The sequence below is a fragment of the Balaenoptera musculus genome, chromosome 14, assembly GCF_009873245.2.
Source record: "Balaenoptera musculus isolate JJ_BM4_2016_0621 chromosome 14, mBalMus1.pri.v3, whole genome shotgun sequence".
NCBI classification, from domain to species: domain Eukaryota; kingdom Metazoa; phylum Chordata; class Mammalia; order Artiodactyla; family Balaenopteridae; genus Balaenoptera; species Balaenoptera musculus.
This window is the reverse complement of record NC_045798.1, coordinates 47,813,719-47,828,775: the sequence shown is the minus strand read 5'-3', so window position 1 is coordinate 47,828,775 and position 15,057 is coordinate 47,813,719. Positions and strand designations below refer to the sequence as shown.

Below are 15,057 nucleotides of genomic sequence, written 5' to 3'. Positions count from 1 at the left end.
TGGTGATGAATGGTAATTAGACTTATGGTGGTGATTACTTTTGTAGCATATACAAATATCAGTTTACAACGTTGTACACCTGAGATTTATATGGTGTTACATACCAATCTTACCTCAATAAATAAAAAAGAAAAGTACCATACTTTTTGCAGAAGCTGATGAGTAGATCCTAAAATCTACATGGAAATGCAAAAGACCTATAACAACCAAAACAGTTTTGACAAAGAACAAAGTTGAAGGACTTTCTTATGGATTCCAATACTCACCATAAAGTTACAATTATCAAGACAGTGTAGTATTGGCATAAGGACAGATATAGATGAATAGAACAGAATTCAGAGTCCTAAAATAAATCCTTTTACTATGGTCAACAGATTGTTATCAAAGGTGCCAATGCAATTCTTTGGGGAAAGGCAAGCCAGGTGCTGGATATCTACATGCAAGCGCTATACTTCATACCATACACAAATTAACCTTAAACAGATCATAGACTTAAATGGAAAAGAAAAAACGATAAAACTTAAAATATAGAAAATATGACGTTAGGCAAAGATTTCTTAGACAAGACACCAAAAGCACAGTCCCATGAAAGGAAAAAAAAAAAGATAAAATGGACCTCATCAAAATTCAAAACTTTTGTACTTTACACGACACCATGAAGAAAATGCAAAGAATGTGCTAAAACAAAACATATTCTCTACCAAAAGGGTGGTATATGAACCCTGGGGAAGGGGAAATGGTTTCTGAACATGAACACCTCCAAGGGTCTGTGAGGTCAAAAATATTTTCATAAAAATACTAAGACATTTTTACTTACCTTACCATGTTATTTGCAGTGTTGGTGTCTTAGCATGAATCAAGGCAGTGGCACCAAACATACCAGTATTTATATCATGCACCCAAGTGCCAGAGGGGACAAAACAGCTTTACCCGTTGATCAGTGAAATCCTTAATTGTATTAAAATTTAATCCTTAAGTACAAGTCTTTTTGATATTCTGTATAATGATACGGAAATAACGCACAAAGCACTTACAAGGTGCAATGACTGTCTCAAGGAAATGTACTTGTGCAACTATAAGTTTTGAGCTCAATCGGCTGTTTGCTTTTTATCGCACTGCCATTTTTGCTTGAAAGAACAACTGATGAACCATGTTTATTCAGACTTACTTCAAGGAAACAACCAACTATTTGTTGCAATGATAAAATCTGAGGTCTTAAGCAAAAATTAGAATTTTGAAAAAGCTGTGATCTTCTCAATCAATGGTCATATTAACAGATATGATTGATATATTTTTTAAATGTGTCAACATTTGGAACATCTACATAACTCATGCTACCATTTTCCAACTGACCATTAAACAATGTTACAAAATAATGCATGGGTAAAAGATCCATTCAAAGTGGAAGATAGACAAATGGGATTTTACTGTGACAGTGCACAAAAAGTCTGACATGGTTTCAGATTGCAGATTACCATTTGCTGAGTTTGGTGTATTATCAAAGAATATCCACAAATATCTTTTTTTTTTGAGGTTACTAATATTCCCTTTTCCAACTACACTATCTATGTGAAACTAGATTGCCTTCATATCCTTTAACCAAAACAACCTATCACAACAGATTGAATGCAGATGGTTATAAGAACCCAGCTGTCATCCATTAAGCCAGATATTAAAGAGATCTGTAAAGATGCCAAACAGTGCCACTAACCTCGCTGAAACATTTATTTTCCACTAAAAATATTATTAATGTAATGAGTTTAATATTCTATCTGGAGACATAAAAAGTTGGTATAGAGTAATACTAAACAAACATTCATGAACTTTTCAAAAAGGTCAGAAAAACGATTTAAAACTTAAAGATCTTAAAGACTACCAAATAACCTAGGTAATCATATACAAGTTATTCAAGTGATTTGCTAATATTACAAATATTGTAAGTTTTCTTCTAAACAGAAGGATGATCATCAGCTGATTATTCTTTATAAGGATTATTTTAAAAGGTACTTTTAATTTAGAATTTCTCATTGTCTGTAGTATTTGTACTTCTTGGAGACAATGTCTCAGATGTTCCTACAAAAATTGATGCTAGTGAAGACTTAATAACCCTTTAGGTTCTATATTCTAAAAGGAGGGGAAAAAATTATTACAGATTTTCCCGACAAAATTTTATAGAGACTGAAGAGACCTGCCAGATGTAAACATAATTGGTAAGTTTGTACTGAATACACAGTAATAGTAAAGGTAACAGGCTGTCCCAAGCACTTTGTGTATTAATGCTTAATCTTCACAATCCATAGATGAGAGGCTAAATAATTTGTCTAAAACCATGTATCAACCTGCAGAATCATCAAAACTAGGCTATCTAGCCCAAGAAACTAGGCTTGGTTGTTTTAAATGCTTTTAGTATCCTAGGAAAGATGCATTTACCCCTTCTTCTGTATCTACTGCAGCAGCCCTTTAAGTTTCTACTGGTAGCATTACACAATATTGCCAGAAAATATAGTCCTTACATACTTATTAAAATCTTGTTCCTACAAAATGCCCTGAAAACAGAACATCTTATACCTAGTTTATGAGAAAGGTCAGGTTCTTACCTGGTTTCAGTGGAAAACCATTTGGTTACACTCTTCACCTGTTTTTCCTCAGTTATTACGAGGGGAAGACCAGTCAGTTTTCAGGTTTTATCTAGACATGGAACCACTAGGTATCAACACACATGGAGAAAGAACCACTTGCAATACACTTAACTTCCACACAAATATTTAAAAGTAGCTTTAGAAGCTACTTTTTAGTTTTTCTGTTCCGGACAGAAAAGACAATTTACTGTAGGTAGCTATAGACTAAAAACTGACCTAGATATTTCAAAACAATACTGAGCAAAAGTAGCCAGATATAATTTTTACTGAGTGCTTCCATTTTTAAGAGTATAAAAACAGACAAAACAATCTGTGGTATTAGAAGTTGGTGGTGGGACTTCCCTGGTGGTCCAGGGGTTAAGACTTTGCGCTTCCAATGCAGGGGGCACGGGTTCAATCCCTGGTAGGGGAACTAAGATCCCACATGCTGCGTGGCATGGCCAGGAAAAAAAAAAAAGTTGGTAGTAGTGGCAAGTAGGAACAAGGGGACTTCACGGGATTCTAGCAACTTTTCTTGATCTGTGCTCCGATTACTTAGGCTATTGTTCACAATTTCAGTGTCATATACCATTATTTTGCCCATTTAGACAGACATGCCATTTCCTCCCTCACATCTTGTGTTATTTTCTTCCTCTCCATAACCTCCTTAGAATGGCTATAATTCATTAACGTCTCCTCCGTATTCACTCCCCTGCCCGTTCATCTTATATTCTGCAATGGTATATCCTTCACCAATCTATTAAGAATTCTTATTACACAGGAAATTGCATGGTATAGTGTAATGCAAGTTTGCCAGTCAAGTACCTAATAAAATACACACATTTATCTTCCTCATTTCGGGGTGAGCGACAGTGCAGTCACTCCCATTTCTCAGCCTCAGGATTGGACAATCGCTGTTGGGGTGATGCAGGCTGTAACACACATTTTCAGGTCTCTGTATCTTCTTTTAGTCTCTTGATATAACTCATTTCCATTCCCCATCTTTTTTCAGAACTGTACTGCCTAATTAGAAAATTATATTGCATATTAAGTGGTATCGTGGAATGAGTACTTTATTCATATTTCTATTACGTTTTATAGTACACGTATTTACATGTATTCTGGGCCACACCTTTTCTACAAATATCACAACCTCCAGAGAGGGTTTATTCTTTGAGTAGCAGCCCTAAAGGGTTCCTATAAAGTTATAATTCACTGAAGATTGTAATTAATACTTGCTAAGCATGCAACAGGTATGTGACGTATTTGGCAATATATCCTTAGAACCCTGATACCTTATTTGAGGGTAACTTTTCCATTTAAAAATGTCTGTTAACCAGTTAACTAGCTTTGTGTCTGGTTGCTAGCATGGTGTGAAAATCCTGCTGTGTGAACACTCGATAAAATAGCTTTATAAGTTGATTAACATTTGAAATAAAGATAAAATAGGTTTGTAAAGTTAAACCCAACATATAGGATCACCATCTGGTATCTTTCTCCTATCCACTTTTTTAAGTGCAAAATAATGGGTTATCTCCTACATGTCTTCCAGGGTGTTATGAGAGTTAAATGTTATCATGTTTGCCTCTCGACAAAATTTTAATTAGACACACAAGTAGGAGAAAACCACGTTTAATTGAAAAATAAAGCAATACATCTCAAATAAGACTGTTTAACAACATAAACTGTAATTTGTTGACGCCTGTAAGTGGTATTCTGAAATTTAGGTAGAGCATCAATACAGTTTCCTCCCTTATCCTGACTCAGCTATATGCATACTAAAAACAAGGACTGTCTCATGAATTTAAACTGTGTATCTGTAAAGCCAATCCCTATTCCTAATCCACTGACAAAAGGATGGGAGGTTTTAAACAAACATTTCCATACTGAGGAGCTCCCAGATAAAAGCAAATAAAGTCAATATTTTCCTTATGAAAAAAACTTATATGAAAGACACACCAGACTATAAATGATATATAACTAACCCACAAACTTCAAAACACAATTTCAAGATGATCTCTACAATTTTCCTTTAAAGAAGTTCTCAAATCTCAGAATGGTTTAACTTGACATACTGGAAGTCCTAAATTTTGAAAGAAAGTACTAAAGTTATTGCTTAAACTGGAAAAACCTATGGTCAAAAGTCTTTTTAAAAAAGAGTTCGTTAAACAGCTATTCTTACAATTACACTCATGTAACCGCAGAGAAATGTTCAAGCACATAGTAAACATCACTCTTTCGAATGACACAACCAAGGCATATGTTAAGATGTATGGCTTTTTTGGTGATTGTTATTACTACCCATAAATTACTGCTTGACTGAAAAAGGTTTTTACAAAACTCCACTTCCAAAATTAACATTTTTATTAAATCAAGTTAAAAAAATGTTCACTGTAGAAAAGTCAACAAGGATTTTAACAAAACCAAAATATACCTTTTTATACAATATATGTATATATTAGCAGCAAACTACTTCTGAGATTTTCTTTTATGTTCTTTTAAGTTATTTATTTTAAAGAAAGCATCAACAATGTATTAGTATGGAATGTCAGCTAATACACTCTTTATCTTTTATTCTGTGATTTGGGCCTTCTAGTACAAGTTACTTTATGATTCTCATTAATGAATACTAAGAACAAACCCAGTTTTTGACTAAAATGTTAATGAAACAGAGTGGCTGGTAGAATCCATCTCACTACTATAGTCCCACATTACCTTTAAGATAACAAATGAGCACCATGTAAACAGGTAATTGTGTAGGTGTGTAAACTCATTTTTAAGGTGTAATAGTAGCCAAGTAGATGACTTAGCATTTGACTGTTACTTTAAAAATTTGGTGACATACAAAATTTTAATCAAATCAGATAAATACTTCGATCCCATATTGCTTGTGCATTTTTAAAATCTTAATAGAAGTTCTGTATATAACCTGACAAACTGCATGCATATATGTGTATATACACATACAAAAGTGTATGTATATATGCATATACATCTTTAGATTTGAACGAATTTCTAAACTGAGATGAAGTCAAACCTCTCATTTAAATATATATATAGAATGTAATATCACCAACTGAAAGTTTCTAATAAAAGTTTCGTCTTAGCTAATCATCAATTCTGCTATTGAAAATTCTGAGGCCAAAGAGCTGTAATTCAGCTTACTGTACTTTAGGCTTACAAATTAGTCAGCCAAACAAACAAGATTTGAAATTATCAACTGCCCACCAAAGAAATAAATTTTTCTCTTGATATTTCCTTCTAACAACAAAAAGGAAGTATCTATAAATGAGCTTTCACTTTTTAAAGAGTCAAGATTAGTAAAGAAATCTCACTAGTCTTCAAAAATACTAAACGTCATATAAATACAATTTTCTTATAATAGTTGAATTCTTCTGCTAGAATCTGTATTTTAAAAAGTTTCCTTTGGATTGTTTCATTTAGCACTTCAAGTCTCCATTCTGCAACTCAAATAACTGGCTCAGATTTGTTAGGTTTATATCAATCACATCTTTCACAATTTGGTACTGTGTTACCTGTGTACAATAATGTCAATGGGAGGAACTGCACCAAATTTCAAAAGCAAGGAAAAACTCAATATGTAATATAAAAAAGATAAGTACAACAGGGATTCCCTTTATCACCATTACATTAATGAAATATAATCCTTTTAATGCTTTTAAAGATAATGTCCTAACTTTTATCTTTTAACTTATCAAGAGAATGAAGTTTTTAGATGGCCCACCTTTATTTTTCAATTAAAAACTAAAACAATAGACTGAATTACTTTTATTAATATACACATCAAGTTACTGAAACGGCGAGTTCATGTAGTTTTCTCCTTAAAGATGGCACTTGCAGGTACAAAGATGCAGAGACGTCTACAGCCTTCAGATGTTTACCTGAAAAGATTCTTCAACAGCAGTTTGATATTGGGTTTCCTCATCTAGCTGAAGATTCTAAAAACAGTAACATTAACATGTCAATAGGAAAAACATACTCAATTACTCAATACTTAGTCCAATACATTACACATCTGGATACACATTACACATACTTGAAACAGTTTATGTTACACCATATACTTCTTTAAAATATAAGCACTAAATACCTGAACTTTTAATTTAAAAAATTCAGTTATAATTATTTAGGAATAATTGACAAACAACAGAGGATCAGCAGAGAATGAAATTTGAGAGTTACAGTGCTTTATGATAAGTTATTAATTGAAAGTAGTATAGTTAAGGGTAACCCACAATCATAAATTTTCTGTCATCTCTAGAAAAGAATGCCAATGTCGGAAGGTATATTCATTTTAAAGAAAATAAGCACTTATTACATTAAGAGAGTTGAATTAACATCATCTTAATCATAACATAAAGGTAAAAACTACAGTTCACTCAATCTGATTATACTACTGCTCCTTAACTTGAAAAATTCTATTTCCTTTCAATTATGGTCCATGGATTTGCTTTAAAATAGGCCTCCATTTGACAATCTCAAATAACTCAAATTACATGTTCTTCTGTGCCAAGGTAAAACAATCTGACAATTAGATCAAAAGTGGTTCACAAAATAAATTTTTGTTTTTCCAAACACATAGTTCTCCAGATGCAGTAACCTTTCTTACATAGAGAATTTAAGAATAACCTATAATTACTCCATAAAACTGCTAAAATTATCAGAGTACACTTGAATTTTACATATATTTGAAATATTATTACATATATTTTTATACACTATGACTAAAAAATGCAAATTACACAAAATAAAAAAATATATATATCAAGAATGACATAATTTTAGCACTGGAGGGCAGAAGAAATGGAAATTCTGTTCATGCCATTCTCAGAATTGCACATGTCTGTGCTTATTACATAAACTGGAAAACAAGTATGAACCATTCTTTGTCAGGCTGAATCTTGAATTAGATAAGGTTTTAATTCACTGAAGATGAATAAAATGCAATTTCACAATTAATAAAACGAAAGTCATATGATTTTTTTTTTGTAACTATCAAGACACATTTGGGAAGTAGAAATTAACCTCATGCTTTGCTCTGGGGATCCATTTTTATATTATATAACTTCCCTCATGCACTCTGTTAAAGCAGTGAACTAAGGCCAGAATCTACCATTCAACCTGGCTTTACATAAATAAGCTCCCTCATTTTTAAAAAGAATGTGTCTCACGTGCAGATATAAGAAATCTATTATGAGTTTAACAAGCTACTTACACTACACGAGAAATACATCCTCCACCTGTCATACCAATTTTACTTTTCTAGCAGGTATAATTTTCCTTAAATCTAGACAGTTTACATATATATCATCCTTTTGTTAATCTGGGGGTTTGCTCTTCCTCTATTAATTATCTCTCTAATATAGAAGGTGGACAGTAAATTCAACTTTCACCACTTCTACAAACCAAAGTTCACCTATATTATCATAAAAACAACAGAACTTGCTCTATAACTGTCCAGTATGATACATCTTGCCTCAAAACTCAAGTCTAGATTGAAAAAGTTAATTTAACTTCAATATTTAAATGGTATTTTCTTAATCTTGAAAAACTCACTTACCACAAATTCTCCATAATCAAACTGATGTCTTTGATTTAGATGACTAACGAAATTTCTAGTAATCTGGCTAGGATCTCCCCAAGGAAGAGATACACAAATAGGACATGTCTATAAGAAACACAGTATTTCAAATAAAAAATAATGAAAATAACCAAACATCATCATTGAAAGTATTAAAACATGTTACAAAAAAATCTACATGAAAAGCATTTCTAAGAGCCAAATTTCATGAATAGATTATTTATAGACCAAATTACCTTAGATAAATTACACTAATCTAACACAACACAATAAAAAGAGAGATCTTACATATTCTATTACTTAAATCTCATTATTCTACTGTTTTAACAGAAACACCATATCCAGCCTTAACCAACTGTAATAATAATTACCAATAACCAGTATGTAATCTCATTAGAGCCACACAATAACTGTGATATAATTATTATTATTAGCTTAATTTCATTTATAAGTAAGATGAAAGTAAAGGAAGCTTTAAATTGTATCCTTAAGGTTTCAAATGAAGTAAGTACATCTTAAAAAGTGAATGGATTACAGACTGAAATGAAACAAAACAGAACTTTAGTAACTGGACTATAGCCAAAGTTTGTGCTATATTGAATATAATGCAGAAACAAAAATTCACTAATGCAATATAAAACAAATGAAATCTCTTAAATATGAGATTCTTCCTTAGAGACGTCTTTGGCACTGTATCTGTTGACTTAACAGTAACAGACCCTCTCCTAATGAGCAAAGTAGGTGGGGTATCTCCCTTGGCGCTACACGAGACTTTAAGGGCATACTGGGGCATACTCTTCCACAACTTTTTGTAAAATTGCTAAGATGTACCCACAATCCTTATTTTATCTATTGATACATTTTCCTTCTAATTTCTGAAGAAAATATTTACATATCAAAATGGGAAGTATCTCTTCCAGCTCAGTTTCTCCTGTTCGATATACAGTTGAAATTGAAACTCATGTTCCAAATGTGGAGTTGTAGAACCATTAACACTATGTTGGAATCCTGCACTCTGCTCTATCTCCTTCAGTCATCAAAAAAGGTCTCACCACTTTCATACACACCCTCAAAATGGCATCAAAAAGATATGTATGCATCAAAAAGAAAGTATGATTCTTTTCCTTCCTTGCTCTATGCACTCATATACCACATTCTGCAAGGATACAATTTACAATGCTACTCCTTGGTAGTGAGTCCTCAGTTCACCTTTCCTTACTCTGCTCTTTTCCAGGCTATTCTCGTACTTTACGCTCACAATTAAGCATATGCCTTTTTATAAGTTGGTTACTGGGATTTTAAATATCTCATTTCGCTTCACAGTCATCAATCCTTTGTTGACAAAATATACCTTACTGATAATGCCCCACCAAATTTAAAGTAACCACTTTCCCTTGTACACATGAAGTAAAATAAATGGGACAGCATACCTTAAACAGAAGACTGTCTTAAACATACATACTTACCACAGGAACTATCTGAAATAGGTGATTACTATTACAGTGATCCAGTAAACGCTGTCTGGTAAAATTTGATTCTTGACACAAGGGACACTTAAAGGTGGGATGCCCAGAAGAACTATAAAACAATTTTAAATGCAGCATACTGAATTTGAAATCATAACGTAAAAATGATGAGCTATTTTTTGACCAATAATTATTTCTTTCTTTAAAAGTTATAATTATAGACTAATCAAAGGTTCTCTCATTTTTAAAAAACTATGTTTTCAATAAATAATCTACAATAGATATTCCTAAACAATCTCAGTTTACAGTACCCTTAGTGTCTAGGAAAGTTTTTCATGTTGCCTCTACAAGAAGCCTAAACAAAAATAATAACAAACCTAGCTGTCCCATTTATTAAGTAGTTAGATTCAAACAACTTAATTTAGTCATTCCTGTAACCAGTAGATGTCACTGTATGTCCCCCATAAATTCTAAATATCCCATGGTGTCCCAGTATGGAAACACCATATCTAGGAAATTAAAACTTTTAAAAGACTTACATCCATATGGTGTATCTTTAATTTATCCTAGTTCTAAGACTCTAACATACAAAATTCATAGGAAAAGTGAAAAACAAAAGCATCAGCCATCAGAATGATCAACATTTCAAAATATTTTGAGGATCATGCATCACTGGGTTTTAATATCTCAGTTTCAGCAAGGGACAGTTCAATATTGACAACTCTGCCTAAATTATGCATGGAAGAAACCTGACCACAGTGAAAGAGGAGAGCTACACGCTTCTAATTTAACGTGACCTGTAAAAGCAACTGCATCATTTATTTCTAAACTGCTAACTTATGCATTATGTCTAATGATTTAACTGAATTTAAATTTTTTAATTTAAAAATCCACTATTACAAAGTGATAGGTATTATTTACTAAAATAATAGAAATTCAAAAGCTTACCTTGTATTGTCTTGATAAGTTTCTGTGTTATCAGATGTGGATGTTTCACTCCTATTACTTAAGAGGCATGCGGGGAGGGGGAAAAGTTAATACTTCAAGTAATAAAGCACAACACAGATTCATTAACTGCTAATGAAGACAACCAGTCTGAATTTGTTTGAGAAGCCTGAACTTCAAATAGTTCTGAACTATGACATAATTATGGCATTAATTACTTTTCAAATAAATTCTGATAAGAAGACTGCTTATGAGGTCCTTCAAAAATTAATTTAGGCATAGTTACAAAAGTATAGAGAATATAGTATTTTGCAGAATTGTCTTAAATCCATAGCATGAACATTTCCCCAGGTCCTTTAGACTTTCAAATTAAGAGACTCCTCTACCGCTACCTGGACTAGTAAGTTTCTGAATGCTGGGGCAGAATCAAGAATTTGTGAACTTCTTGACTTGTAACTAGGATATAGTTTAAGGTTGTAGCATCCAAAATGGAGTAGGTTAAGAAAAAATATTTGAATGTTCATTATGTTTATATTTTCCAAAAAGGAACTAGGCTTTCCAACATTTAATATACAGAATAACTTGATGTCCTCACTGGGACCCCATGCCAGAGTCATGTGTCATACGCAGTATCAGAGAAATCCTGAGAGAAAAGTGGGCATTCCATATGAGGATTGTCAGTCATGAATTATAGAATTTCATCAATGTAGTCAATTTTATAAAAACAAGGCCTTTCAAGAGCAGAAACATTAAAATAAAAATGAGATAGGCAGTGGACAAAAAAACTGTTGTGAAACTTAGAAAACTGACTTTTCATTTTTCTTTTACAAAAGGACAAGCAATACTATATCATCTACCTAACAGATGTTCTCCAAAGACAGTCATTTCCCTTCTGTGAAAATACTGTTGTGTCTCCACACATATTCTCTGCAAGAAAGCTTCCCTGCCCAAATAGAAGACTATTAAACCACTATTTTGCACCTTCTTAGCAGTTACTAATCTGTCTCTGCAGGTAAAGGTGGTATTTTAACAGTGTGGAGACTAAAAACTGCTTTTCAAAATAAATTCAAACTACGGAGAGTGCATTTGTTAAAGGGATGTTATGACTTTACCAAAAACAGTATGTCACCTATTTTTAAAAAAATCTCATATCTATACATTTAAAGTTGGTAACAGCTTTTTCTAAACTGTTTTTAAATCTTCCAAATAAATATAATCATTGGGTTTTGAACATGCCCTAATAAAATATAAAAACTTCCGATCAGTTTGTAAGACCAACTACAACATCATTAGAGACTATGGAAAATTTCAACAAAAGCCCTTTTAATATTTACCAAATGCGACTGAAAAATATAGGAATCTCAACCTATGACATACTCTTCCATTTGGATCTGTATTGCGTGTTGTAGGTATCTTTTCAGCCATGATAGTCATCAAGACCAAGTATCAAAGTAAAGTGAATTTAGATTCAAATCTTTAAATTACTGTCACTGTATTAAACCAAGATTTTAAGAAATTTTAGAAATCATAGTCAACCATATTGTTTTCAATAAAAACAGTAATAAAACTTGAAGAATGAAAATATTTTATACCATTAAATAAAGCAAACTTATTTTTAAAGTAACTTTTTCATCTTTATCTCACTTAAATTTTGCATGTGTTATGCGTAAAGTATTAGTACTATAAAACACATGCATAGTTTTAAAATAAACACACACATACTGGGAGTACATGCTCAATTATTTTCACTGGTCGGGTATGCAATCACAAAACTCCTGATTTAAAGCATTTTAATATCAAAGTTAATGCCCTTTTTAAATGTTTTCTCCCTTCCACCTACATTTACAATTCTCTATTTTCCATTATTATTGTTATCATCATTCTAGTCCTTCCTGATCATCCTGTATCATGCCCTGGGCTATTACTGGGAGCCTACTCATTTATTCTAGAAATGCATGAATGAGTTCAACAACAGAATATCTATTACTGACAACCATACTATCAATTTAAAAAACATATGATCATTTATTTCATCTGATGTAGAAACCATTCACTAAAATTCAACCTCCATGATGGAAACAAAAACAAAAAAGCCTCTGATCACCCACAATGCTTTCAAAAGTACAAATCCCTAAACTCTAGATAGCAGCGTATCTGGGAATGAAGCCAGATGTATACTTTTTTTTAATTGCATACAAGATTCTGATCTGAGTAAGAACCATTCAATGGAGAAATCTTAACTTCAGGATGATAGCATCATACAACAGATAAAGAATATGTTAAAAAAACTGTAGTGAACACCATCCATAACAATAAAATTTTAGATGCATTCCCACTAAAATCAAGAAAAAAAAAGGTGCCTTCTATTTAATACTGGATAGAGGCCCTAGTTAATGCAATAAATCAGGTACGAAATGAAGCAGTAAGAGACAAAATTGCACTGACAAACCAAATGATTTTCTACATAATAAATCCAAAAGAATCTACAGGTAAATTATTTAGAACTATTAGAACTAATAAATCAGCAAAGTTGCTAAATGAAAGATTAACATAAAAATCCTTAATATTCCTACTCACTAGTAATAACCACTCAGATTATAAAACAGGAAAAAAGATCCATTTGTACAGCAACAAAAACTATAAGGTTTTACTGGGAAAAGATATACTAGAACATATTTATGTGTGCTCTAAATGGACTTCTTTTACTGCATTTTTTTTTTTAATGGAAGAGATAAACAGGTGGGAAACTGGGTGGGAAAAATGAGTATCATATGATGTCAATTCTCTCCAAATTAATCTATGATTTCAATAAATTCAACCTTTATAATGCTTCCGATCAAAATCTCTACAGGAATTTTTGGGAAACTCAAAAGTCTGATCCTAAAATTCATATGGAATAGCAAAGGGCCAAGAATAACAGAAACAATTTTCTAGGTAAAACAAGAGGGAGTACTTTCCCTACATGATATTAAGACGTATTGTTAAAGCCACAGTAATTAAGATAACATGGTATTAGAGGAATAAACGAAGCAACAGAACAGAAGAGATGTGTAGGACCAAAATGGCGTTATAAATCAGTGGGGAAAGAATGGACTCCTCAATGAATGGTACTGGGACAAATGGTTATCACTTGGGGAAAATTTTTCCTACCTCACATTATACATCCAAAATAAATGTGAAAAGCACAGCTTTAAAATGTTAAAGAAGAAAATATCTTCCATAATTTTATGATGTGGGAAAGGATTTCTCAAGCATGACACAAAAAGCAAAAAAAATAAAGAAAATAAATATATATAAAAATATAAATATAATACTTATGTATGTCAAAAGACACGATAAGACTAGCCAAAGACTGATCAAAAATATTTGCAATCAGGCAACAAAAGCCAAAACAGACAAGTGGGACTGCATTAAACTGAAAAGCTTCTGCATAGCAAAGAAAACAAAAGAGTGAAAGGCAACATATGTAATGGGAGAAAGTATCTGGAAACCATGTTTCTGACAAAGGGTTAATCTCCAAAATACATAAGGAACTCCTACAACTCAACAGCAAAGAAACTAATGACCCAATTACAGAATGGGCTAAAAATATGAATAGACGTTTCTCCAAAGATGACATACAAATGGCCAACATGTATATGAAAAGATTCTCAACGCCACTAATCATCAGGGAAATACAAATCAAAACCACAATGAAATATCACCTCATAGCTGTTATGATAGCTATTATCAAAAAACAAAAGACAACTAGTGTTGGTGAGGATGTTGAGAAACTGGAACCTTTGTACACTGTTGGTGAGAATGCAAAATGGTGCAGTTGCTATGGAAAACAGTTATAGTGAAGTTCCTCAAAAAAATAAAAAGTAGAACTACCATATGATCCAGCAATCCCACTTCTGGGTATTTATCAAAAAGAAGTGAAATCAGAATCTTGAAGAAACAGCACTCCCAAGTTCACTGCAGCGCTATTCACAATAGCCAAGATATAGAAACAATCTTGTGAATGGATAAAGAAAAAAAGATATGAATGGATAAAGAAAATGTGGCATATACATGCAATGGAATATTATTCCGTTTTAAAAGAAAAGAAAGCCCTGCAACTGTGACAACATAAATACACCTTGAGGCCATTATGCTAAGTTAAACAAGCCAGTCACAGGACAAATACTGCATGATTCCACTTATATGAGGTATTTAAAATAGTCAAACTCAAAGAAGCCAAGAATAGAATGGTGGCTAACAGGAGCTACAGGACGGGGAAATGAGAGTTTCTAATCAACACATACAAATTTCAGTTATGCAAGGTAAGTTCTAGAGATCTGCTGTACAACACTGTGCCTATACTGTATATAACAATACTATACTGTACACTTAAAAATCTGTTAAGAGAGTAGACATCATGTTAAATATTCTTACCACAATAAAA

General features: G+C 32.4%; 1 protein-coding gene across 3 annotated transcripts in view; it reads right to left on the bottom strand.

Annotated features, from left to right (window-relative positions):
- Window positions 1-4,234: 4,234 nt before the first annotated feature.
- The window catches only part of RNF138 (ring finger protein 138), a 40,627-nt gene continuing 29,804 nt past the window's right edge, over window positions 4,235-15,057 (bottom strand). For all 3 annotated transcript variants that reach the window (XM_036823207.1, XM_036823206.1, XM_036823205.1), the window contains 4 exons: window positions 10,635-10,691; window positions 9,687-9,798; window positions 8,200-8,307; window positions 4,235-6,577 (listed from right to left, as the gene is read on the bottom strand). In XM_036823207.1, the coding sequence (XP_036679102.1) occupies window positions 6,509-6,577; window positions 8,200-8,307; window positions 9,687-9,798; window positions 10,635-10,691 (346 nt within the window). In that variant the 3' untranslated portion in view covers window positions 4,235-6,508. The remainder of the gene's footprint in view (window positions 6,578-8,199; window positions 8,308-9,686; window positions 9,799-10,634; window positions 10,692-15,057) is intronic.